Below are 27085 nucleotides of genomic sequence, written 5' to 3'. Positions count from 1 at the left end.
CCTATGAATCGAGTAAAAGTTAACTTATCTTCCTACCCTACCATTGAGTTGGATAACAAGAAACTTCTGTTATTCAGCGCCAAGATACCCGTAGTGGTGAACGTGTGCTTTACAAATACACATGCTATGTTATTTTGTGTTAAAGTAGTAATCCTAAAGTGAGACTAACATATTCTTTCTTTTACCCATGTGGGGTAACACGTGCATATTAATACCTCTCACGACACAACAATTGACCTTTTTATTGGCCTGTTAACAATGGATGTATACCACTATCTTTGTAAATGGAATAACTGGATATTTCAATAACACTTCATTTATTCACCAAAGCAGTGTGAACATGGCAAGAATTCATTCATGCAAAATAAAATAGTATGACTTCTTTATTGCACTTAGCTTATAGGGTCTTCGCCAGTCACATATCGTTACTTGCTGTGACACTAATGCCAGCACAATGTTTTGTACAGATCTAGCCAGATATTGTACTCTTGCAACAGACTTATTTGCAACTCCTTCACGACATCCTCAATTTAGGTTATCCTAAGATTTTGGAGCTGGATGTTTTTTGTTGCAAATGTTGGGTGTGTCTTGGGGTCGGTCAGACGTTTGCTAACGTGAAACGTTGCATTGTACAGGCTCACACAGGGTCGGCCTTTTGTCCCTCATTATAACCATTGACGAATGGGAGAATTTAGGTTGGAAATGTATTAATAAGTGCTTCATGGTAGCTGGTGTGTTTTAGACTGTGGAAGGTTTTTATTGTTCATGTATTGTCCCCCCATTATTGGCATACTTGTACCTTGAGGCATTCCATGCCGCCTATGCACTTCCATTGTTTTTGCAAGCAAAGTGTCTATATTTCTTTGCAAGTGCCAGTTGGGACTTGACATGGATGTGCCGGTTTCTTGCAAGTTAACTTTCATTTAATTTCCTAGTGGCTTTTACACTGGATAGATGCTGATGATCATACCTTTTGTGGAACAACTTAAAAGGGGTATGAAGTCCAAATGTTACTTCGTAAAGCCACAGGCAGAAAAGGTTCTGCAGTGTTCGCGAGGATTACTGCAGCTTTTCATTGAAAGGGTTCCCAACTCCACACATCCCTAGTGTTTATGCCAGAAATAGGACTGCTCTCTTAAGTATATATAATTTCTATATTTTGGTTATGATATTCTGGTCCTTCACTGGGCAGGCTAGAGAGATGGAAAAAATGGCACAGGAGAGTGCAGAAGGAGGGACACATCTGTGTTTTCCCTTCAACTGTGAGCCTTGAAGACTGTATAATCACCATGTTGCTTCTTTAACAGATCCTTCTATAGTCTTCGTGCCGTCCCAGATGTTGGACCACATCATCGTGGTGGAGGAAGATGATTCGTCCGTTATCCCGTGCCGCACCACCTCGCCCAGCACCCAGGTCACTCTGATCAACAAAGAGGACTCCAAAGTGGTGTTCGCCTTCTACGACAACAAGCAGGGCTTCTTTGGAAACTTCCCCTCTGGAGCATATATCTGCGAAACCATCATCGATGGGGCCAGGATCCAAACTGAGACATACATCTTGCACAAGTGGAAAGGTATGTGCTGCGTAACACACGATGTTTTCAGGTGCGAGCGTGGACATATGGTGGTCTTGGTCATTGTCGGACTGCTGACAAGAGTCTGCTGGTCCTAAAGGTAATATTGTACCAAACATACCAATTTTCAGTTATGTGGATGGAACCTCAACTTGTTTTTCTATTTTAGAGGGTAAAAAAATTCCTATGTATAAGATTATTGTTTGGCGTTAATATAGATATAGAGACCCAATCACTTTTGTCCAAATTAGTTTCAGTATGTTAATACTTGAGACATGAATGTGCAAATGTGCCCCGCTATTCAAAATAAAATACAACGTATTATTGAGTATTACTCTAACTATAGCACCAGACAAGCATTTACATCCTCTTTGTTTTAATGTATGTTTTGGCACTATTCTACAAGAAAGCACTTTGGCTCTCATTATAGGCGACCCAGTAAATGGGCTGGACAGTCCCCATTTGCCAGAGTTATTGACAGCGGGAGTACCTTTTAGCTTGGAGAATAGAGATAATCTGGGCCATTCTAGGGGGCATATTATCAAGAACGGCGATAAAATTATTACCGCTTTAGCGGCAGAAAACTGCAGCTAAAGCGGCGATAATGGGCTTGATAATATGCGCTGGAGAATTCCAACAGAAGCCCATGTTCTATTGGAATTCTCAAGGGCATATTATTAAGCCCATTATCGCCGCTTTAGCGACAGTTTCCTGCTGCTAAAGCAGCGAGCATTTTTAACACCGTTCTTGATAATGTGCCCCAAGTTGGGCTGTGAAGATTTACCAAGAAACAACTAGGAATATTCAGGGAAATAGATAACTCTGGTCTGGTTCCTAGATAGGTCCCCATTTCCCCCATTCTTTCACACAGAGATTTTCTCTGTTTTGAGTAACCAAACTCTCCAGGTGAGAGTAAAAAGATCCATGGTCTTAATTAGGATGCCATTCATAATGGCGATCTGTGATGAGAGCAGCAAGGTGTATGCTCTTGGTGAACATTTGCTGTATTTTACACTCAAGCACACCACCAGAGTACCACAGTTTTGTTACCATCTTGATTGGGGTGGTGTTGGTGTTGCGGCTGTGGTTTGGAGTGAGGGCTTAATGGATTGAAGTTTTTATGTGGGGTGTAATGTGGTTAGTTGGAGTAGGTCTGTGAGTGACTGTGTGAGTCTCATGTGGGTCTGTAAGTGGATGCATGAGTGTCTGAGTAGGTCTGTGAGTGGCTAAGTGACTCACAAGTAGGTCTGTAACTGTAGGTTTGTGACTGAGTGAGTGAGTGTGATGCGAAGTGTGGGTTTGCTGGGGAGTAGACCGGACTTCTGGTGGTTTTCCTGCCATTGTAGCTGTGAGAGTTCTGAGAGTGGATGTCCTATGGCAGTAGGTGAATTGGTGGGAGAGAGTGTGGTGTTGTCATGAGAACGGATGGCTTTGTTGCTGATACTGGGTGTACAATTCCAGGGAGTGTGTTGGCTAAGTCTAGTGACTGTGAGAGTGCAGGACTGTGAGAGGCATGACTTACGAGAGAATGAACAAAAAGTGGGTGAGTAGGGGAGACTGTATGACAGGCAGTGGTTATCCATAGTGCTAGTAGTACCTGTAAAATGTAGTGAATGTAACAGTGCAAGAGGATTGGTGCTGAAAGTTGAGGGGCAGGAGTAAGAATGGTGTTGAAAGTAGGTATTGCAAGGATAGGATGCATGACTTCAGTGGATTTGTTTGTTTTTGATGGCAGCACATTTAGAGGTAAGCACAAGAGAAGTATACGTCTGCAATTGTATGTTGTGCAGAGAGCCGGGGCAATGTTTGGTGTCGGGAGTGGATTTGATGCTTAACGGTGCAGGGGTAGGAGTTAGCATTTGTCTCGAGGTGGATTGGAGATGAGACGGAGTGGTCATTGGGGCATGGCTCATGCAACCAGTTCACACTAAAGACAATATAGCCTTTCTGATTTTTTTCCAGTGATCTCACCCACCAATATCATGCACTGTGTAATGTTGTTGAACACAGTCGAGTCATTTCTAAGAACATGGCTATCCCATTCAAAATATTCAAACAAGAACATTTTGTAAAGGGTACTTAATCATTATTGCGTCAAGCTGGAACATCAGCATCTACCTATAGACCTCCAGGAACAAATAGAAGTGTCCCAGAAACAGTGGATTTTTTGCAGCATAAACGTATTCTAGATTCATTTCACCATCTTTACCAAACCACGATGCTTGGAAATCTGCGCTTAAGTGAGCACCAAAGTGAGCGGCCCCAATGTGGTATCTGTACCTCAAGGCTGAGTTTTTTGCAATAAGCACTAATTTTTGATGGTCTTTTTTACTTTTCCAGCTACAGACGACATTCCTGTCAACGTAGAGGCCAGTAAAACAGTGTTTAAGTCGGGGGAGACCATCACTGTCACATGCGTAGTGTTGGACAATGAACTGGTGGATCTGGAATGGAACTATCCAGGAAAATCAGTAAGCATCTGCTTTCTAATCTGTATTTGGCGCAGTTGTCGAAGTCAGGACACTACCTTCTGTAGTGAAAATTCTAGGACTGGGAAAACAGTTATTTAATGGGGTTATCATTTGTAACAATTTCTTGGGGAGATAAGGAGTCTTTTACTGGATGCAAATGAGATAATGTTTATTTTCACTTATAAGATCTGCTGTCAGACTTTCCAGTGAGTTGTTGCCTCTTCTCAAGAGATCTGTGTGTAAAATACTGGTTTGCACTGCTATCGCACTGTATGACTGTGGTACCAAGCGGTACGTAAAAGCAAGTTAAATTACTTTGGAACCTGCTAGCATGATTAAATCCCCCCGACCCAAATACTCTACCTACCTTAAACCCTAGAACCCTAAAACACTACCCCTGCACGACCCACGACCCCCAATCCTTTCCGTACTGTAAACCCTAAATCACTACCCCTGCATGACCCTCCAACCCCCCAGTCCTCTCCCAACCCTAAACATTAAAACACTACCCCTGCACAACTCTCCCCGACCCCTGTCCTCTCCGTACCCTAAAACACTACCCTGCACGATCCCTGCCCCCCAGTTCTCTCCTTACCCTAAACCCTAAAACACTACCACTGCACGACCCCCGACCCCCAATCCTTTCCGTACTGTAAACCCTAAATGATTATCCGTGCATGACCCTCCAACCCCCAGTACTCTCCCAACCCTAAACACTAAAACGTTACCCCTGCACAACCCTCCCCGACCTTAGTCCTCTACCTTCCCTAAAACACTACCCTGCATGACCCCCGACCCCCAGTTCTCTCCCTACTCTAAACCCTAAAACAGTATCCCTGCACAACCCGAACCCCAATCCTTTCCCTACCCTAAACCATTACCCCTACACACCCCAACCCCCTTTTACACTAAAATAGTAACCCCCACCTCAGGCCCAATTCCCCTTGCCTCGCTCTCCTCATGGGTCCTCTCTCTCCTCGTGGGTTCCTGCCAGCCGTGGCCGGTAGTGGGAGTACCGGCTGGGTGGTGACGTGAGGAGGGGGAGGGGCAGGGTAGGGGTAGTAATGTATGGATTACGGACTTTAAAAGGTAAGTAAACATAAAAATAAATAAAACAAATTTTGTTGCACATACTGCATCGCATTTGGTGATGCAGTGTGTGCAACGAAATTCATTTTATTTATGTTTATGTTTACTTACCTTTTAAAGTCCGTAATCCATACATTACTACCCCCCCACCCTGCCCTTCCCCCTCCCCAGGTCACCGCCCGTCCGGTACTCCCACTACCGGCCGCGGCTGGTTCCTGCAGTCTTCTGAGGGGCGGTGCTCATTGTTGTGAGGAAACAGAAGAGCCTCTGTTTCCTCACAACAACGTGGATTGCCTGTATTTTTTTTTTTACAACGTATGTGCTTTTACCATACATACCTTTACAACGAAATTCATTGTAAAGGCATGCGTGGTAAAAGCACATGCCTTGTAAAAAATGCGTAATAAAGACTACCTGTTGTTACATGCGAGGTAACGCTTGCGTTGTAATGGCATGCGAGCAACAGCCACGATGTCATGGCTGTTCCTCGCCCTTCCCACCCACCCTCCGTTACCTGCGTGTTTCTACAGCCACTCCTGCCTTCCAATCAATGTCTGTATGTCACATGTCTTTCCCCTCCCAGGTCCTACTCCCCTGCTCTCGCTCCTTTTATGTTGTCTTGTCCCCCACCCAGTCCTTCATTTGCTTGTGTGTTTATTAAAATAAAAAACGCACATTAGCACTGGCCACATGTAGCGCTTTTTGTGCAGCATGGCTAACAAAATCATGGCCAAAGCCAATGAATAGCTGTCATAGGGAAGACCTATTGGGTTTGCAAAGGAGTTTTCTAGTATATACCTATCAGGAAACCTATTGTGGCCCTACAGCCAGTGCTAACTAATTTAGGGACGACACTCCCTCACCACATCCCATTGGTCTAAGCGAGATGTTTGCAGCGGTCTGACAGGGTCCCGCCACAGAGCCAGCGTTGGGGCTCCATGCTCCCAGATGTGGGAGGGGCTGAAGAGTTCTCATTATAATTTCTAAAACGTGATACACGCCCCCAGAGTGGCGAATTTCTTTTCCCTCATATCCTTCCTGCTTTTCTTTATTGATTTTAATGCTATGGATGTTGGCATGTAAGTCCAAAAATAATAAATACACTTTCAAATGACAAATGACAGCACAGGGGTTCTTCTGCAGGCAATAGTAGCTCTCTCCTGAATGTGAACTGATTCAGTGGAAACAAACCCTGGATTCGCTCTAGAGGGCGCTCTAACACCTCTCGAGTGTCTCTGCTGCGTGGCAGTGCGTTCTCTGGACAAGTTCCTGGAAGCTGTTTATCCAGACAACAGCAAACATGCACATCCTGCTCGCTCACGGGAATACAGGGCTCTCGCCTGTTTACTCAAGGTGATTATACCGTACTGCAGGTTTGCCAAGGCAAATATTTGTATGTGAGTGAGAGTGTGTGTTCGAACTACAGCGACGACATTGCACAATCACAGCCAAAGTGGCTAAAGAGATGGGATGAGATACACAGCTCCCTGCCTCGCTCTACTCCAATGTTTTCTTTTGATGATCTCTGTCACCCATTATGTGTCATCCACATAGTGACCCATGGTATCAAGAGAATGATTCCCGTTTGGACAAGGACAGATTGTAACTGATTTGTATTTCAGCCCTACTCAGAAGCAAACTCTGTCTAAAAAATTCTTAACAAAATATTTAAGATTTTTTTTCCAGTTATAAGCGGAATAGAGTAATTCTTGTTTCTGCTAGAGACATTCCTACCTACACAGAAAATAATTCAGTTTTCGTCATGTTAACCAGATTCATCCAACAGGACAGAGGCATTCAAGGAGCCGTCCAAGGCAGTCTCAAGATCCCACATATTAGAAAAACCCTTCCCAGTGCTGACTCATTAATTGTGACCAGGGCGTGTAAGATGGCTAATTTATTTTATTTATTTATTTATTCAAAGTTTTATATAGCGCGAACAAGATCTTTACAGATATCAGAGCGCTTCACAGGGGGCAGCAGGAGTGGGCAACAGGAGGGTGAATAAACATAATATTTGGGTACAGTATAGTAAACGCTAGCATGCTAGAATAGCAGTCATGTGCTGTTATAAATATAACAATATAAGGCGGTGCAGAGTCTTTGATCCAGCTGCAATGTAGATCAGCAGGTACCAATAAACACTTAAAATAGACAATAATATAAAATGGTGCAGAGTCTTTGATCCAGCTGCAGAAGGAATCAGGAGGGCTCAGGCTAAAAGGATATCTATATCACTTACTTAGAGATCCAGAGAACAAGGGGTAGGGGGATCAGGGGGAGATGTGCACCGTATAGTAATGGGTAGTAGGTGAGTAGCATAATAAGATCACAGTCATGCATGAGTATAAAGTTATTGGACCATCAAATAATCAATGTTACAAAGTCGATGCAAAGTCTCTGAACTACAACAGTAAGGTTCAGGTGAACTTGGCCATAAGGATGACTTTCATTTCTTTCTTGAAGAGTGCAGTGGAGGAGATAAGCCTCGTTTCCGGAGGGAGTGCATTCCAGATCCTGGGTGCCATCCCTGAGAAGGAGCGTTTATAAGTTTTTTCCTTACGGAATCTGCGAGGTTTCAGGAGCAGACTTTTTGCACTTCTATTGGATCTCGAGCCTCCTGATATAGACAACTTTTGAGTGAGGTAGATGGGTGCCTTGAGGTGTATGGCCGCGTGTGTCATAACGGCAATTTTCAGCTGCATTCTGGCTTCAAAGGGAAGCCATTTCAGGGATTTCAGGTCAGGAGTTATGTGAGAGTGTTTCCTTGAGCCAGTAATGAGTCTCGCGGCAGCATTCAAGGAGGCTCTTAGGGGTGCGGTTGTTGTTAGAGGGAGTCCGCTGAGAGCCACAATTCCGTAGTCTATGCGGGGGATGACTAGGGCTTGTACAGCAGTTTGGAAGTCCTTGGCTGGGAGGAAGGGTTTGAGTTTCCTCATAGTGTTGATTTGAATGTTGGCTCCTTTCGTTGCTTTGCTAATGTGCTGTTGCATATTGAGCTTTGCGTCAAGTGTGATGCCTAAGGATTTCGCAGAGTCCACGATGGTGGGTTGGACATTGAATGCTGTTAGGTGATTGAGCCAGATTTGGGTGGTGGTAGTTTTCGCAGGGGGTGATATCAGTAGGAACTCAGTTTTCAGCGCATTTAGTTTGAGGTGATTGTCGGCCAACCACGATTGGGTGTTTCTGAGTGTGTAGTTCAGAAGTTTGATATCTTCCGGGGATTGTACCTTTAGGTAAAGTTGAGTGTCATCGGCATACATATGGAAGTGTACATTGGAAGCTTGGAGCAAGGAAGCAAGTGGTTCCATGATGAGGTTGAACAGCGTGGGTGAGAGGGAAGATCCTTGTGGGACGCCTAAATCTACTGGCACAGGTGAGGACAGCACATTGTTGATCTTGAACTTCTGAGACCGGTTGTGAAGGAAGGAAGTGAACCATTTGAGCACAGTCCCTGATAAGCCCATTCTGGTATTTAAGAGCTCCAATAGGTTCTCATGTTTGACCGTGTCAAATGCTGAGGAGAGGTCCAGGAGGATGAGGAGACAGGAGTCGTTGCGATCAAGGATTTGAGGGCGTCATCAATTATGTGTGTCATGGCCGTTTCCGTGCTGTGTTTCGCTCGGAAGCCTGATTGATGAGGGTCGAGGAGTTCGAATCGGTCAATATGCTTTGTTAGTTGGAGTTGCACACATTTTTCCAGCAGTTTGGCCAGGGTGGGGATATTGGTGATAGGGCGGTAATTGTTCAGGTCAGACGGGTCAGCTGTAGGTTTCTTGAGTATAGGCGTGACTTGCCCCACCTTGAGGGAGTCTGGGATGAGACCTTGCTGAAGGGAGCTGTTAATGATTTTAGTCCAGAGTGGGAGGAGTACGGGGGTGAAGTCTCTTACAGCATTAGCAGGTAGGGGGTCTGTGAGGTGATTAGAGGGTTTCAAGGTGCCGAGCAGCTTGTGTATTGCTTCTTCAGAGTAGGTGTCGAATGACGACCAAGATGCGTTATTTTTAGGTTGGGTGTCGGGTCTTTTGATGTGGCTCGGGTATCGACTTACATCATTAAGGAGGTCACACCTTATGTTGTCGGTCTTTAGCTTAAAGAAGGCAGAAAAGTCTTCACAGTGTGGGATGTCGTTTGTTGTGTCGTTTGATAGTAAGGGTTGCGTCTTCGTTTGAGTTTTGACTAGTTCAAACAGTTTTCTTGGTCTGTTTTTTGCTTGATCCAACTGAAGGCTGAAGAAGTCAGCTTTTGCACGCTTGATTTTCCTAAAGTAGGCATTTCTCTTGTTCTTAAGCGTTTTGCGATGCCGTGATGATGCACTATCATCTACTGGACCACCAGCAGATAAATGTGGCAAAAGGCTGGAGGCGTTGCAAGAACATGGGAAGAACAGCAGCAAGACAATGAAGGAATACTAAGCTTAGTTTCGACTCACAAACCTATTGGGACCAATGGTGGGAGGAGATTGAGGAGTTCATGCAGCATTTAACGGAGGTATATAGACAGAGAGACAGAAATATCACCCCTGAGAGTAAGTCTATATCAAATACATTCTTCAAAGCATCTTGAGATGTTGTGTACACATCATGGGGCAATTGCTCACTGGCACAGTACTGAGTAGAAATTCGTGCCTCAGGATTTAAACTGAAACTTCTCGCTAATGTCATCAATTCACCTTTCTCTGGAGAACATCTGTTTTGGTGCAGCTGTGGATAAATCTTCAAACTAGATAAAAAAGGGAAATGGCACTACAAGAGCGAAAACAGTTCTACAGGCACGTGGGGTTCTTCTGAAGAGGCGTGCCAAGCTTTGGAATGGGTTTTGGATGTCCACCTTTCCAGCAACAACATTTTCCGGCCAGTCAGGGGTCAGGTTCACAAAAGCGAAACTCATAAAAGCAGCAGCACACAAAACGAAAACAATATTTTTGCAGCGTGAATCTTTCTGGATTCAGAGAGCAAAGAACCACAGTCCAAGGGGCACTTGCCAAACAACCAAACAACTCACACAGTAGGCTCCGATGGTTTCCCCCAAGAATAGGAGATAATAACCTCTGACAAGTGGTTACTAAATGTGATATAACACAGGTAGTGTATAGAAGTATAAAGGACACCTCCAAACATTGTACCAAAAAACAGAAGTGCAAGGCAGGCCACCTGAACTCCCAATAGTAAAAAGTCAAAGATTCCCAAAAGCAAGGTGCTAAAGAAAAGGTACCAGAAAAGTAGTTCAACCAAGGGATTTCTCTTGTTTCCTTTCTGACTCAAAACAATGCCTGATTCTGGTTCTAATGAACCTAAAAGAAATAAAAACAATCAAGATGACGATTTCACAGGAAGTGATCCGAATGTCAAAGCGGTTGTTCTCCGGCAGGAAGGGAACAGTTTTAATTCACGTGATGGAAAGAGCATGGACTGAAAACTTAAGCCAATTGAGATTTGAATGATAATTTATGAAGACCAAAACTCTTAGTTTTCACTACTGTTCTTTTGGAGGGGTGGAGGGGTTAGACAGAGGGGTGGCTTAAGGCACCCTGCCACAAGGTGGATAGCCAAACTGAAATCCACCAGTTTCGTGTTGTCCAAGTTTAGTTTCAGACAGTTGAGACCCACCCAGTTAACAACTGCTGTTTAACGGGAAACATCATTTACCACGAAGGCATTACAACTACTAACGTTTACCACGTGACACTTACCACGCAGGGTGCCTTCCACGCAGGGTGCCTTCCACGACGTCTTTACCACGGGCTGGGGGGGAGACGTGGTATTCCTTCAAGTCGTTCTGCGTGGGCTTGGGGGGCAGAGGGGGGGGGGCTCGGAGGGGGGCTGGGGGGGGTCTCCCCCCCCAAAAATAACAAGCAGGTTACTTTAAAAAAAAAAACGAACATAAATTTAAAAGAAAAAGGAAAGAGCCTCCCCCAAAGACGTGCCGTGTACGTCAAAAAAGCAGTCCTTTTTTTATTTTGGTATACGTGTTTTGACGCTTGTTTCAATGGAGGATGGAAGTAAGGGCTCGTAAGACGTTTCTAGGCGTAGTAAAATCCTACGTTGTAAATACCAGCGTGGTAAAGCCACTTGCGATGTAAAATTCGCGTGGTAAAGCCATGCGTGGTAATTGAAATCGTGGTATAATCATATATTCCTGTTTAACAGGTGCAGACATTGCTGCACACCATATCCGAGTTTCCATCTAGCCTCCGTATAAGCTGCATGTCATAACTGTAAAACACACAAGACATATTATTGGATCTTGTAAGCCCGTTTTAGTGACTGCTAAGATGGTCCCTGCATGCCTTTAGGAGGGCCATGCTATTCACCTACAGTTCCCCCTATCGATTGCTCTTCCGAGCTAACAGTAGCACACCTTAAACCTTCAGCAGTGCTAACTTTCAATTTCACTACTTAATTGGGTGTTAGTTGGAGGTGTTGAATGACATGGCCATCAGGCCGGCATGCTGGGACAATGTCTACAGTTACCAAAGCAGAGTCATAATTTTGCATTGCCTCTGTTTGATTCCAAAGCCCGCCTCCTAGGGAAACAAGCATTCCTTACATATTCACTGTCCCCGCATCCATGACTGCACCTTTCCACTAACTCTAATAAGTGAGAACACATTGCCGGTGATGAATTGCAAAGTATTTTCCGTCAATACTTCTCCTTCATGATATTACCATGAAAGTTTCTCCCCCAGATTCCTGTTGGATTCCACTTGACAATCAATAGTAACTGTTTCATTTCCAACTCAGTTTGGAGACTTGGGGATACACTCAACAACCTAGCTTTCTCACGAGGCAATCCTGTAGTTTTTCTCTTTGTTCTTATTTCCTTCCTGTTCATCACATATTCCCCTTTTTTCCTCCCATACGGTCTCTTTTTTTTCTTAACTTGCATTCTCCATTCTATGCCCTCCAGTTTTGTTGTCCTCTTCTTTGTGATTTCTGCCCTATCTAAGATGACATCTGCAGTGCCTATTACACTAAAAGTGTACATATTTCTGCACCTTCTTCTTCCATGTGCAAAAGAAATAAATCGTCGTGGTTTAGAACATAGTATCATCTCATATTTAAATAGCTGAATCTTTATATATGGTATCATGGCTAAATCTTCAATCTCTGCATTGCCAGATAATGAAAAACGATGAGGGATTAATTAATGAAAACGACATAGCACCTAGAGTCCCTTTACTAGGTTCATCATACATTCTTTCAGGTGAATGAGCTGCCTGTGTCATTGTGTCAATTTCAACAATATAGGACAACTCTACAGACTTAAAGTTACATGGGCAATATACAGTACACGCAATGCTAAGGAGACCGCCGCATCTCATTGTACATGGTTAAGTGCTCAAGGGCTTTCTGAATCCTGGCATCAAAGATCCATTAGTGGGCCAAAGCATGTCTGAATAAGCAGATTATGTACATTGAAACAGATTCTCTTGTCAATAAAGATTTATTATAACTGACGGCATTTGAAATTATGATGGAGAGAATGTGTTAAGCGGTGCTGCGTGAAGTCGATCTTTCAGAGTTTTAACTTCAGAGCTAGAGTTCTAATGTACTTTTCCTTTTTAAATGCAGAAAGAAAGTGCAGAAATCAAGATGGAAGAGTCAAAGGTGCCATCCTTGAAGCTCACATGCACCCTAACGGTACACAATGCCACGGTGAAGGACAGCGGCGAGTACGAGTGTGTGGTCCGACACGCAACCCAGGATTCCAAGGAAGTGAAGAAAATTGACATCATAGTTCATGGTACATATTCACTCCAAGAGTTCGCTCTAAATATTTTTCTGACATTTGTCTATTGTCATACTTAGTAAATCCATTGATTTCGACTTTCTCCATCTCTTATTGCCCTAGGGCTTCCATTGTTTTTAACTTCTTCAAATTTTACATGTGCAGTAAATTTGCGCTCTCTTCTCATTCACTATTTGCTTAACCCCCTGTCCTGGAATTAAGCATGAATAAAATTTGTATTAGGTCACGTCCTCAAAGTTCAGTGGCTCTTATAAAGATCTTTGATCATTGACATCAGTTGCAATTAATCTCATAGCTGTTTGAGCTTATGTCATTGTTCACAATTTGTTTTTGAAGACTTGTACTAACGATGCTGTTCTTCCTTTGTGGTTTGCAGATAAAGGATTTGTCCTCTTGGAGCCCAAGTTTGAATTGGAGGAGTCTGCAAATCTTCATGAAGTAAAAAGCTTTGTGGTAGATGTGCAAGCGTACCCTGCTCCCAAAATCAGATGGATGAAGGACAATGTCACCTTGATTGAAAACTTCACTGAGATCATCACCAGCACATCCCAGACGCAAGAATCCAGGTATGCAATCCCACTGTGCACGCATAGCCACTTCACTCACTTCAGGGATGGCCTAGGAAGGGATGGCAAAGAAGGATCAATGCTAACTAGAAGCAAACTCCATGTGACCACTTTCTGTTGCTCTCAAATGTAACAATTTAGTCCAACATTAAAAAATACAGTACAATGTGCTTTAAATTCAGAATTGCACAGCACTAAAGTTTAGACAAATAAACCGCCATCACCCAGTAAATAAATATTTTGGAATACTACACACCTTTCAATGCAAACATGAAAACATCAAGCAAACAAGCATAACACGCGGCGGATTGTGTACCTTTTCAATGTGTCACTGAATGCAGTGCTGGTCTCTCTCTGGCTCTCTCTCTCTGTCTTTCTGTCTGTCTCTTTCGATCTCTTTCTGTCTCTCCCTTCCTCTTTCTCCTCCTCCCCTTTTCTCTCCTCTGTCTTTCTTTCTCTGAATCTTTCTCTCCCTTGTCTTTCTTTCTCTGGCACTTTCTCATATTCTCTCTCACTTCCTCTTTCTCTCCTTTTCAGTCCATCCTTTTTCTCTACCTTTCTCTTCTGTCCATCAATCTTTTTTCTCATTAACTCACTCTCTTCTGCTCTGCTCTTACCCTCGCTCTGTACCTCAGCCTCTGAGAGAGAAGAAAGACATGTCTACTACTATATGTAGAGAGGCATCACATAGAAAATAAGAACAACTCCACAAGGGTTAGCTTCTATGTTAGCTACACCGTATTCAAGAGTTCCCTAATCAATCCTTCATGCTCGGCGTCCACGTTCCATCTGTATGGAATCTCCTTTGCACACGTGCATTGTTTGTACAATACCCAACTGTGACTGTCATTCACTGCAATATACGTCAGTCCAGAGGTAGCAAAAAACCTAAAAAAATCAAATAAAAATATCCTATGAGTGTCAAAGTTGCTTCATCTCACTAAAAGCCACAAGGTGCCTTATAGGTAAACTGAGCTACAGTGATAAGCCAAAAGTAAAAGATTAAGGGATTTTTCGTTGTAAATCTGTTTAAGTATGTGACATGTAGCTCTTTCCTGTGCACATTACAACATGCAAATGTTAGCTGGTACGGTCATCTATCCAGTAGCAAATATTTAGTAGCAACCGCAACTAATAATTTGTGTCCTGATCCTTCTCTCCTTAGAACATTCACTCTGATTTTGGACTATGTTTTTATGCTAATGCCCTCACCTATTTTCTACATTGGAGTTGTTCCTAAGAATGCAGTCTGTTATTGTTTTGGACTTTGAAATTCCTTTTCCAAGGCATCAAATTGTCTTCCCCACATTTGCAGCTAGGACTACAACTCACAAATGGGTTGCACTCCATGATGCTGTGTGTCTTGATCTCCCTGCCAAATATGCACTGCTTGAAACATTTTCTCCAACGCTTGCCATAGTTCACTGAACATAGTAAATAATAAATGAAAACAGCACTGTTGATCATCTGTGCAATGGAAAGTAAAAGTTGCATCAAGGGCACTGCTAAGAACTTTCTCTCTTCTGTACAGAACAATAGGTTTGAGATCCAGTTATGAAATTTGTCATAACTGTATGGCTGGATTTATAAGTAAAAACAGGGAGGAGATGCTGCCCGATGCAAGGAGGAGCATGTGTAACCTTTTTATGCCCTGAGTTTTTTTTGGTGTACTTGAGTGTATACACTCATCATACCATATTCTGGCTTACGGTTAACGTTTTGATGGTCCCTCTTGCACATTGACTCTGAAATTTGAGATCTTGGATCTAGGCAAATTCCATGACATTATGCAACTCTATGAAAATGTTCATATTTTCGAAGTTTATATCTTAATATTGTGAACTAATTTTAGTAGAGCTTTGAACTCTCTCTTATCAGCTGACTTCTTGAGGTCATGAGTCACCATAAAAAGTCTTCACTGCACACTTTCAGGCTAACTTTGAGTGCAGTATAAAATCCATAAATTTGCATAATGATGTTTTCATCCGATTTCAGATTCTAAGTTGAGCAACATTTGGGTCAGACTGATGGAATTTCTCCTCATAAACTCCTCAAAGGTGTCACATGCAATATTTTACATGGGGAAATAACAGATGGGGAAAAGAAAAAGTTGTGGTTTAATTGTGTTGTAAAATTGCAGCATCAAGGTATTGTCTATTCCGACTCTGAATGGGAACCCCCACCCTATTTTAAAATGAAGGCACTTATAAAGAGCCGGTTTGTGTGATGTGAAGATGCAAGTCTACATAGGTTTCTTCCTGACACATGGATTTTATTAAGATGCATGTCGATTTGACATAAATATTTCTTATGATTACAATGTTTGTGCCAGAAAAGTAATTATAAAAATTAAACTAACTCTTTGCTACATCCAAAATATTTAAAGAAAGAGATTTTGCACATAAAGCCTTTATTAATGTATATATGGTTGAATGAATGATTTATGCATTTGCTTACTAGAACAATTAAAACATGCACAATCTTTACAGCTACCAAAGCAAATTAAAGCTGATTCGTGCCAAGGAAGAAGACAGTGGACTCTACACCATTGTAGCTCAAAATGATGATGATATAAAAAATTACACATTTTCTTTGCGCATTAAAGGTAAGACCGCAGTGGCCTGTTTTCGTCATTTCAGTTCAGTTTTTATGTTTACAAGGCTGCAGCAGGAGGTCAGCAATATTGCATACAGTCAGTAATAAACATAACTTGTTAAACAACATTATCAACACACAAGAAAACTGCTATAAAGTTAAATTTTCAATAACATATTGATGCTAACTGCATAGACAAAGAAAAATAAATGCCATGTTTACGCACTTGAAGTTATGACATAAAAACATTGGGCATAACAATTTCCTTTAAAGCGCTAATCAAGCCGCGTAGACAAACTGAAGATGGTTATTGTCTTGAATATTAAGAATACGTTAGCACATTGCAAGTCGGTGAACCTGGAAAAGATTTTAACTGAGGTGACGTCCAGCTGAATATACCTCTATGTAGAGACCCTTTTTGTTAAATTCAATATAAAAAATGTAGACGTTTCCAACCTGAAAGAAAACCAAGTGCTGGACTATTATATAAAGCAGTGTGGTTACTTTCTTTTAGTACTCGAAAATATCAGTCACACAATAACAAAACTATTTCTTATCTGTAAGATATTTATGCAAGACTATAGAAGCAGAGGGCATAGCAATAATTCACATCTGCTTGTATTTTGCCAACACCCTGCTGGGCTCTGTTCATTTTACCAATCGGAGTTGTACTTTGCTCTGCAAATAGATTGGCTTAATCATAGTTCATTTTGGTTATTTACAGTCCCGGCTGTTGTTTTGGACTTGGTGGATGAGCACCACGGCTCTTCTGGGGATCAGACTGTGGAATGTGTGACCAGAGGGAACCCAGCACCTGTTGTTGAGTGGTTCATCTGCAAAGATCTCAAAAAGTAAGAATTAATTCATATTCTTGATACTCCAATGGGTTCTGACACATAATTACAAAAATCCCAATGTCACACATTCTGTGTAATACAAAAGTTTGGAATGTGGTAGTAAATTCGAATTTTCGTACCCAGGTGCAATAATGGCAGTGACTGGTCTCTTTTGCCTGCCAATGGCTCCGACATCACCACAAAGACATATCTTGATGATCAGAGTGTTGTAGGAAGTGAGGTGACCTTTCAGAAGCTGGAAAAGACCATGGCAGTTCGATGTGTTGCACGGAACGAGCTCGGCATTGACTCCAGAGAAATGAAGTTAGTGGCGCAAAGTAAGTATACCTACTCAAAGCTATTTCATCAAGCCCTCATTTCCAAACCCTTCCATTCAGAACCTCAGTGCACACTACATTGGCAGACCCTTAAGACCACTGGCTAGTGCTTGGAGCCATAAGTTTTCCATACAAGCTTGCCCTGCACCAGTGAAAGCCATGGATGGCAAACATCAAGGGGCTTTAGGTCTGATTTAAAGTTTGGAGAACAGGTCAATCCTCTATAAAGGTGACGGATATCCCGTCCACCTTCTACATTCCACTCTGTGGCACTTGTAATGAGATGGACAGGATATCTGTCATGTTTGTGATTAAGTAACCCATCTTCCATACTCTAAATCAGGTATTTAGTCTTCCATCCCATACCTTTTTCTTCCACCACCCTACAGGTCAACAGTTCCTGTCTCATTACTAACTTTAATTTTTTTTTGATTCATGGAGTCATATTTTTGACGCTTTTTTTTTACTGGATTTAAAACATTATTGACCATGGCTTACTGGAAGCCTTTGACTCTAAGGCAAACTGTGTGGCAAACACATTCACAAAGCTGTCTTTCATTTAGTATTTAATAACTAGACCCTTTACTTCACGGTAATGTTCAATTGGCATGCCAACATTTTGAAGGAAAAGTGAACTGGCATTTTGTACAATAGAGAATATTGACATTGCATTCACTTTGTAAGAGGATTTCACGTACACTGAAAACAGGGGGTGATTTAAATGTTGCCAGAGAGGTAAGTCTGTTTCAACTGCAACAGAGTTTCCTCCCCACCAGCATTGTGGTTTGACTGCCCTATTCAGAATTGGGGGATCATAGGTTTGATGATAGCAGAGGCTACTCCATGTCCACCACGGTCAAACCCTTCTGATGGCTCGACAGAGTAAGGGACGCACACTAAATTTAGATTGACAGACATACAACCTGGTGGTAAGGAGCATTGAAAAGTGCTCAATAACCCCTTTGTCATGGGAGGAAACGCCCATAGCGAGGGTGCTAGTGTAAAGAAAAATCTGCTTTGGGATTTCCCTTTCTTTTTTTTTTTTTTTTTTTTTTAAAAACCTTTATTGAAACTTGCAAAGTATTACATGCGCAGGCCCACAACCACAGGGGCCGGCCGCAAGCGTATCAAATGAATCAGGATGTAGAAACAAGAACACGACCGAAAAAAGCAATATCATAGATACGTCATGTGTGAGTGCGCACTGCAAAGCATAAGGATATATGAGGTTTTCGTTTTTTTAAAAGTTATGTAGAGTAGGAACGGCTGCAGGAGCAATGGCGTCACACCACATAATAAAATAAGAAGAGGTAAGGGGGGGACGTACCCCGCAGAGCAAACAGAATCAGTTGATGAACCACACAGTTGTCAAAACAATACAGTCGCCGAGGCGGACCTAGAGCAAAAACAATACGACAGCAAACAATAAAGCAGAGCACCATTCTGAAAACTCGCCCCCCAGTAACCTAAAGGCATAGTTGAGTGTAGAAGCCTTATAAGAAAGGAAAAAGGGAAAGAAAGACAGCCAACCCTACTAAAGAGGTGAAGAACCCTCCCAGAGACAGACGGAAAAAGAAGAAAGGGACCATAGAACAAAACAAACTAAAATAACAAACCCCCCCCACACCCGCCACCCTACACCACTGTAATGGCTACGGCCTACCCCACTAACAGCGTGCCTGTCACCCAGGAACTGCCCCAAAGGAGAGGGAAAGAAAAGAGAAAGCGGAGGAGGAGAAAGCAGACACACTCCCGGACTCCCATGCCCACCGCCAACAGCAACCACCCGGAGACACAATAAAACCAATATTCAGCAATTATACAAACCAGTCACGGTAGGATAAATAACAGCCACCCAATTCCCATCACAATATAGGCACAACCCCGGCATTAAGAAAAGCTATTATATCGGAACCCAGCGATAAAGTTCAGCCCTGGCCAGTACGGTCCGTCCTAAGAGTCCTTGCCACTCGAGCCGCCATTTTGATGGAAAAGGTAGAGTGTCCATAAAAGTTCTTTGCAGCATAAGAGGATCGAAAACAGGATAAAAGTACATGGCTCGAACTAGGAAAGATGTCCAAGAACAGCGAGCATCCGAAACCATCAGCAAGTAACTCGTGGCCACATGGAAGTTTGTCCATAGAAGTGATGGGTGGCAGCAGGGTCAGGCAAAAGACACTAGTGAGAAGCACGGGCTGGCTAGCCGGCAATAAGGGACCGTCGAGAATCATAAAGTCCGGGCGATGCACAGGGACCCCGACCTCTGAGATGCCATGCATCGCTGGTACCATCTCCAGCTGGAGACCAAACGAGGTGTCGTCCTCAGGTGCCAGGATACCGTCCACTTTCACCATCAGTGTCCGGAACACAGCGACTGTGTGCGAATGGAGCGCCCCAATGGCGGCCACAACGGCCCGTAGTGATGGCGTGCCCTCCGTCCGCTCCATCTCCTCTCGGTAGGTGACAGAGCCGGGTTCGGACCCCGGAGGCCGGCTGCTCCGGAGTCACAGGCCACGTAAATCTGATCACAAATAATGGGCGCTCCTCGTCTTATAGAACACACCTTCGCCGTCAGGGAGGACCCAGCCCGTCGACCCCACCGGGGCAGAAAGGGCCCCGGGCGCCGGGCCTCCACCACAGCAGCCGGCGTGGCACGCTGGCGTGTCCCGGGTGTGGATCGTTCAAAGGATCGTCAGAAAAACCAACAATTCAGGCACTCTTCGGGAGACCGGGCTCAGTCCAGGTCTCACGGCCGATGTTGTTCAACTCCGACTCGGGTAGTCTAGAAATCGAGGCCCCGGCTTCAACACGATGTTAGGCCGAGAATAGAAACACGGCGTATCTTCGTCAGCCGATAAGGTAGAAATCTCGGGATTGCACCTCTGGAAGCAGTAGACCTTCATAGACAAGAAAATCAGGTGTGCAGACAGGATGAAAGACAGGATAATCAAGCTGTTGGCGGAGGTCGACGGAGCCGGGAGCTTATGCGGCCATCTTGATTCGTAGCGTAGCTCCTCGCCTTTCTTTTTTTTTGAGTTTTATATAGCGCAAACTAGACCCGAGAGTTCGAGTATGAGAGCGCTTTACATGAGCATTAGTTTTGTTACAAATGGACACATTCATTTTTTATTAGGCACAGGGAGATTACGTGATTTGCCTAGAATCACAGGATGTCGAGCATCCTTGCCGAGACTCACACCCAGTTCCCCAGCTTCGAGGTCGACCGCTCTAGCAATATGGATACATCCTCTCCCCTAAGGGCTAGAGCGGTCAACCTCGAAGCTGGGGAACCGAGTTCGAGTCTCGGCAAGGACGCTCAACATCCTGTGATTCTGGGCAAATCACTTAATCTCCCCGTACCTAACAAAAAATGAATGTGTCCATTTGTAATGAAACTGGTGCTCATGTAAAGCGATCTGATACAAGATTTCTTCAGTCTAGTTTGCGCTATATAAAACTCAAAAATATAAAAATAAATAAATTCATCAGCGCTTTGTCATCTTGAGTCAGAACAAATACATTTCATTTCATTTCTGGAGCAACCAGACTCAGTATGAAATGGTTCCTGTGAGTCAATGACACTATTCAATTTCCCAGGTAGAAAAAATGCATAAAAGTCAATATCACCCCTATTTTTTTTACCTCATTCAACATTGTCCAGAGAGCAGGTGCACTCAAAACACAGACCTGCAGTGATCTTAATTTCAAGATGCATTCTACACTGAATGAGAATGTCTTTCCAAAATTACACAGATGGCACAAAGAAATACAAATACCAAAAAGTACCTTATTGAGAACTTTGAGAATCCTCAGAAATACTCCAATATATATTTGCAGCCTGTACCAGTGCACATCAGTCTGAATCTGCATCAGACGGAACAAAGCGAATTTTATACTGGGATATTTGCTTTCTTCAGGAATTGTGTGTCAGCTTGAAAAATCTAAGATGCAGTACATATCATCAGCTGTCGGATCTACACAGGCTGTTCATTCTATACTGTACCTGTGTCATTCTCCTGGAATTGACTTTAAGAATATTTCATAGTTCTTAATAAGAGGTTTTCGGTGAATTCTGTCCGCTGACATTTCTTTTCAATAGTTTGCATGGTTTGTTCAATAATACTTTGATGTGTGTGTGTGCGTGTGCACACACTCTCATCTATAATTATGTGTGACAGGGTTGGTCTTCTTGGTTCTGTGTTCCAATTCATTTACCATTGATACTTTCTTCCTTTACCAAAACAAATTGACACCTCATGTATATAATTGTCTTGTTGAATTATCAAATCCTGAATTATGTATGAAACGATGGTACGCATTACTTGAACGTAGCTTTTTTTGAACATGCTCATCATTATTCTTCCTCAGCATTACATTCTGAACTAACGGTGGCGGCAGCAGTTCTGGTGCTTCTTGTGATTGTTATCATCTCACTCATCGTTCTGGTTATCATATGGAAGCAGGTAACCATTCAATGTGCTTTAATGTTCCAGGTAGTGGCAGCTTATGATGAGAGTATGAAATGCAGCCATTGTAAATCAGGCATTTAAATTGGTGCTGCAGATCCAGCTTAGCTCTGGCTGTCAGCGCACTATTATCTGCGATCAGATTTGAAGTAATCTTATTGTGGTTTTGTGGTTTCTATTAATGTTCTTTAGGGCTGTCAGCCAAAGCCTTCTAAGTTGTTCCCTTATGTGTTGAAAAATCATTTACTGGAAAAACTGTACCCGTGTAAAACAATTTATATTCCTCCCTCCTGTCCTTCTGGGACGGCTACTTGTGCCATTATCACTTCTCTGAGAAAACCAAATGGAAAGGTTCCTCCCTTTTCATCAGTTACTTAATATCAAAGAAGATTTCAAATATAATCATATATCCTTGAAAAAAAGATTTTGTATGTGGTGTGAAACATTTTGAAAACATTACCATGTTTTAAAAAAGTGTAGAGCGAGTATTGTGGAAGATCACATACATTTCCCATAATCCTTTTTTATATTCACAGCTCTCCCTATGATCATGCCAAAGCAAGCACTGACCTGTGCAAAAAGTTAATTATATGTGCATTTTAAAAGTGCAAATATGTCTGGTTCTCTTGGTCGTCAGAACCTACCACTTTAATGATCGAGGGATAGATGTGTGTGTGCATCAAAATTTGCAATCCCTAGTCCTAGTTTAGCTTCACTAAGTCCAATGTTTGAATGATGGATATTTGACTCATAGGATTGGTCCTAATTAGCTTCCAACTGTTTAGGAGATTCTTCATGATCTCTATACTCAAGAAATCTGTATAAATTGTAGATTTCATAGAACATTCAAATGAATAACATTAACATGTGCAAAACATCCAAAGGGTGGTAAACCTATGCACTTGTAGCTCTAGTGCAAATCCCTCTGGTCCCTTCATTTTTTTCTAATTTGGGAAAATATTGTTTTCCATGAAAAGACCTCTTCTATGATCATTAACTACGTATTCCTTTCCCTTTACCAGAAGGGAATTTGCATGTGCTTCTGCAGTGGTAAATTACTTCTGAGGGATTTGTGAATAGCCACAAAGCAATGGGGTGCACCTTCATTTGCACAGTGCCTTAACTAAAAAATGCACATACTTTCAACCCTAAACCTAAGCACAAAAATATGATAAGCCCACCATACTCTACCAATTTCTGTATTCAGAATGGCACATTACAAATGTTAAATTCCTCAGTCTTCAATCGCTGAAGCAGGAATAGTATTTTGCATTCATGTTAAGGAGGAGGGACCAAGGTAAGAGAACGACCTACCGCCCATCCGGGCTAATTTAAATTTAGGGATGTCGAACCTTCCTTGGGTGGCAGAGTGGAGATTTCGGGAAGGAAAGTATGGACTGGCCAAGGACTGAAGATAACGAGAAGCACAACAAGATTTGATTTTGTGCATATAACTTAGTGCCTTGAACTTTATTCGGTTTTTTACTTTAAGCCAATGTAGCTTGCGTTGATAGGTCGAGATGGAAGTGGTCTTAGGGACTCCACACAGAAGTCTGACAGCACCGTTTTGTACCATCTTTAGTCTATGGACTACAGATTTGTTTGAGCCCAGATAGAGTACGTTTCCATAGTCCAGCAGATGTAATTAGGGCATTGACTATGGGTTTTCTAGTAGAGTCCGGTAGCATCCCGCAGATTTTCCTTAACCATTTGAGAATGGTGAAGCAAGTCGCTGCGACTTTGACTGATTAGCGGTGCATGCTGAGTGAATCATCAATCGTGATGCCCAGATTTCGAACTTGGGAGGAAGGGGACGGAAGATCACCCATTTCACATGGCCAATGTTGGTGGTTCAAGAGATCTTTTTTTTTTTCCTAACACCAATATCTCTGTTTTCTCTCCATTTAGCTTAAGAACATTTTGCTGCATCCAAGACACTATTTTGTTTAAGCCAATGTTGAAAATAGAAGAGGCATTTGTATTGTGTAAGGAAAGGGAGAAAATGATTTGAGAATCATCGGCGTAAGCGAAAAGGGATAACCCTGATATCTCAGCCACCTCAGCCAGCGGTCTTACATAAAGATTGAATAACAGGGGGCTGAAGATGGTTCCCTATGGTAGTCTTGAATCTTCAGGATGTCCACCCAGTCATTAGGACTGGGTGGAAAGCAGCATTTTCTAAGTCTGTCTAAATCCAACATTTATTTAAGCTCTAATTAGAAGTGCCCCAGAAAATGTGAAGATATATTTGCGCCGAGATTTACTGAAACCGGTATACCAGTAATTCCAGGGTTGCGGAAATTCCAGCCCATTATGAGTTGGACCTTGAAGCTCTATTTAGAGCTTCAGTGTTTGATTCCCCCAGTATTTCCATATTTTCCCCATGACTTTCTCTCTAAGATTTTGGCTGTGTTCAGCAGCTGAAAACCGTGTGAAAGTAAGGAGATCCTCAGTGTTCACAGTGATCTCATAATTCGATTGTAGCAGGAAACATTTCTAGATTCACATACTAAGCATTTTTCGTCAACCCACTGGTTGGGTCCAATAAAAAAAAATGTTCTCCTGGGCGTCAACCTAGGCAGTTTTCCTTTTACCTTTTCACTGTGTACCAAGAAGACACTGGGTCTTTGTTTTGGGCCCTAATGTCAGTTAGTGATAACATAACCTATGTCTCCGTGCAGTGTGACAACTCACAACCAAAAACAGCTTTCAAGTCAAAAACTCTGGTTAGTGGTAATAAAATACTGCCTGCAGCAAATGTCTGAGCAACAAGCAGTAAGAAGCAGAAGAAAAGTGCTCCATTGATGGAGAAGATGGGTTTTTCAGAGGAAGAGGAGTTAGAGGCCCCAGATTAATGTCAGGGGAACACCGAGATGGTTCAGACCATGAGGAAGTTTCCTCACATAAAATCAAGGCTCATGGATTTGTTTTATTTAAGTTTTATATAGCGCGAACTAGACCCAAAGGCATCAGAGCACTTTACATGAGAACCAGTTGTGTTACAGACGAAAATATAAATTTTTGTTAGGCACCGTGAGATAACGTGAATTGCCCAGAATCACAGGATGTTAAACATCCCTACTGAGACTCGAACCTGGTTCACCAGCTTCGAGGCCGACCTCTCCAGTCGTTATGCCCGAAGAGGTACATCCTTAATCCTACAGTACCCAAAATAAGAACTTTGAGAGTGGTGAAAGGAAAGGGTATCCAAGCCTTCAGTCTGAACGTTAAATTATTTGAACAAAACAGAATGGTCGCATAAAGGCAAACACTGGACACTAAAAAAAAATGTCAGTCGAGGATGTTGATAGAAATTCACATCCTACTAAGTTCAAAAGTCTAGGCCAGTGAAAAAGAATTTCCCTAAATACGTTGACTGGACTAAAAAAAAATCAAGGTCAAACAGGAAAAGATTGATACAAACACAATAGACACCTTCTTCATCGGTCTTATTTGGCTCAGAAGTTGACCACTCTTTGGAGAATATGAAAAAGGCAATCAAAACTGACAAGGTAATAAGAGCATTGCAGACAGTGAGTGGCACACTCAAAAAAGGAAGCACCTCAAACTGAAGAAAAGAGACAAGACATCTATATGCACCACATTTTCAAAGTATAGGAGGAAATTTAGCTAAACAATGAAATAGGTGCAACACCATCAAGGCAAGCAAATTTTGCATGGGAGGTGGAAAACCATGGGTCAGATCTGAAGTATAATTTCCCCACCTCAAAATGACTTCATATTACAGCCCAGTCATTCTCAATTTATTCCAAAGGTGGTATTACCTTTTGATGCTGACCAAACAATACTGTTACCATCACTTTTCCAAAGTCAACCACGGAACATTGCATACTGTGAATGTAAGAAGAGCTATTATGTATTATTTAAGGAAACAAAAGATATCACAAAGTGTAAACTATTCTTTGAAGCACATATAAGACAAACAGTGTGCGCAGAAGTATCCAATGGACTATTGCCAGATGGATAGTTCAAATGATGTTGCTATGCTATCAATTAGCAGATAAATATCTGTATGTTATACCAAAAGGACATTCCACTTGCAAGAAAGGGGCACTTGTGGCTTTTATGTATAATGTATCCTTACAAGAAATATACATGTTCAAGACATGGGTATCCAAACACATGTATAAACATTAACATGGATAGTCAGACAAGTAAGGAAACTGCAATAGGATGGTCAGTGCCTTCTTCATACGCTTCTCCACCGGGTAAATGAAGTCTTTGTTAGGGGATATTGTGGGTTTATGGTCGATATTATAGTGATTCATACCGGCTCTGTCTAGGTGTACACTCATTCAAAACGTTTGTCAATATATACTTGTCAATCCAATCACCCCACTAGATTGTGGAATAATGTACTGTATGTGGAACTTTTTTTATATTGAGCTAACTCGACCTGAAGGTATCAGAGAGCTTTACATGAGCAACAGTTGCATTACAGCCGGACACATTTATTTTGTTAGGCACAGGGAGATTAAGTGATTTGCCCAGAGTCACAGGATGATGAGCTACCCTGCCGAGGCTCGAACATGGTTCCAGCTTCGAGGTCGACCACTCTAGCCATTGAATTGCTGTTGTTTACTCATTTTAGAATGGCTGGTTATATTGTTAAGTCAATTACACCTGTTTAATAGGCCAGAGAGCTCAGAATAACAACGTAAAATATCTCTTTACAGAAACCAAGGTATGAAATCAGGTGGCGTGTCATTGAGTCCATTAGCCCTGATGGCCATGAGTACATCTATGTCGACCCCATGCAGCTGCCATATGACTCTAGATGGGAATTTCCACGGGATGGACTAGTGCTTGGTAAGTAGATATTTGTGGATATGTTTGCAGCAATTGCTGAGTGGGTTGCCAATGACTATCTTGCTTTGTAAACATAAGCGCTCTGCTACATTTTTGGTAGGTTTGACCATAGAAATACCATATACACACATAAATACATAAAATAACACTACTAGAAAAAATTATCAGTTTTATAGATTTTGCAGAATTATCATTAACTGCGTCCTTCAAACAGCAATGCATTCAGTTCCAATCTGACTCTTTCTTCGAGTGGCCTCTAAATCTCTAATCCTATTTAAGGCTTTCTGATACCATGCCAGACATGCTGCATTCTGAAGCAGTGTTTGCAGCACATGATGTTGTGGATCACATGCTGTGCCCTCTCACGCCATCTAATGTTATGCTATCTAATGTTCTGCTTTGACTAGTTCTATTTGGTCTACATAGAAACCTTTGTTTTGGTCCTATTCTCTTCCTTACCATTTATACTCGCACAGTCTGTCAAGACATTCTAGTTTGGTTGCATTATACTTGAGCGATCCCTTTCTTCACTTTACAGCCCTTTGTCTACCTAAAGGGGGATTGATCG

At 42.4% G+C, this 27085-nt stretch overlaps 1 protein-coding gene across 1 annotated transcript in view; it reads left to right on the top strand.

Annotated features, from left to right (window-relative positions):
- Positions 1-27085, top strand: part of PDGFRA (platelet derived growth factor receptor alpha) — an 89859-nt gene that overhangs the window by 32598 nt on the left and 30176 nt on the right. The window contains exons 5-13 of the mRNA XM_078678188.1: positions 1308-1574; positions 3915-4045; positions 12709-12880; positions 13263-13452; positions 15942-16057; positions 16772-16898; positions 17028-17221; positions 21590-21684; positions 26385-26517. Of these exons, the coding sequence (XP_078534314.1) occupies positions 1308-1574; positions 3915-4045; positions 12709-12880; positions 13263-13452; positions 15942-16057; positions 16772-16898; positions 17028-17221; positions 21590-21684; positions 26385-26517 (1425 nt within the window). The remainder of the gene's footprint in view (positions 1-1307; positions 1575-3914; positions 4046-12708; positions 12881-13262; positions 13453-15941; positions 16058-16771; positions 16899-17027; positions 17222-21589; positions 21685-26384; positions 26518-27085) is intronic.

Source organism: Lissotriton helveticus, chromosome 2_2, assembly GCF_964261635.1.
Source record: "Lissotriton helveticus chromosome 2_2, aLisHel1.1, whole genome shotgun sequence".
Taxonomy (NCBI): domain Eukaryota; kingdom Metazoa; phylum Chordata; class Amphibia; order Caudata; family Salamandridae; genus Lissotriton; species Lissotriton helveticus.
The sequence above is the reverse complement of the archived record's forward strand: the minus strand, read 5'-3'. Positions and strand labels throughout refer to the sequence as shown.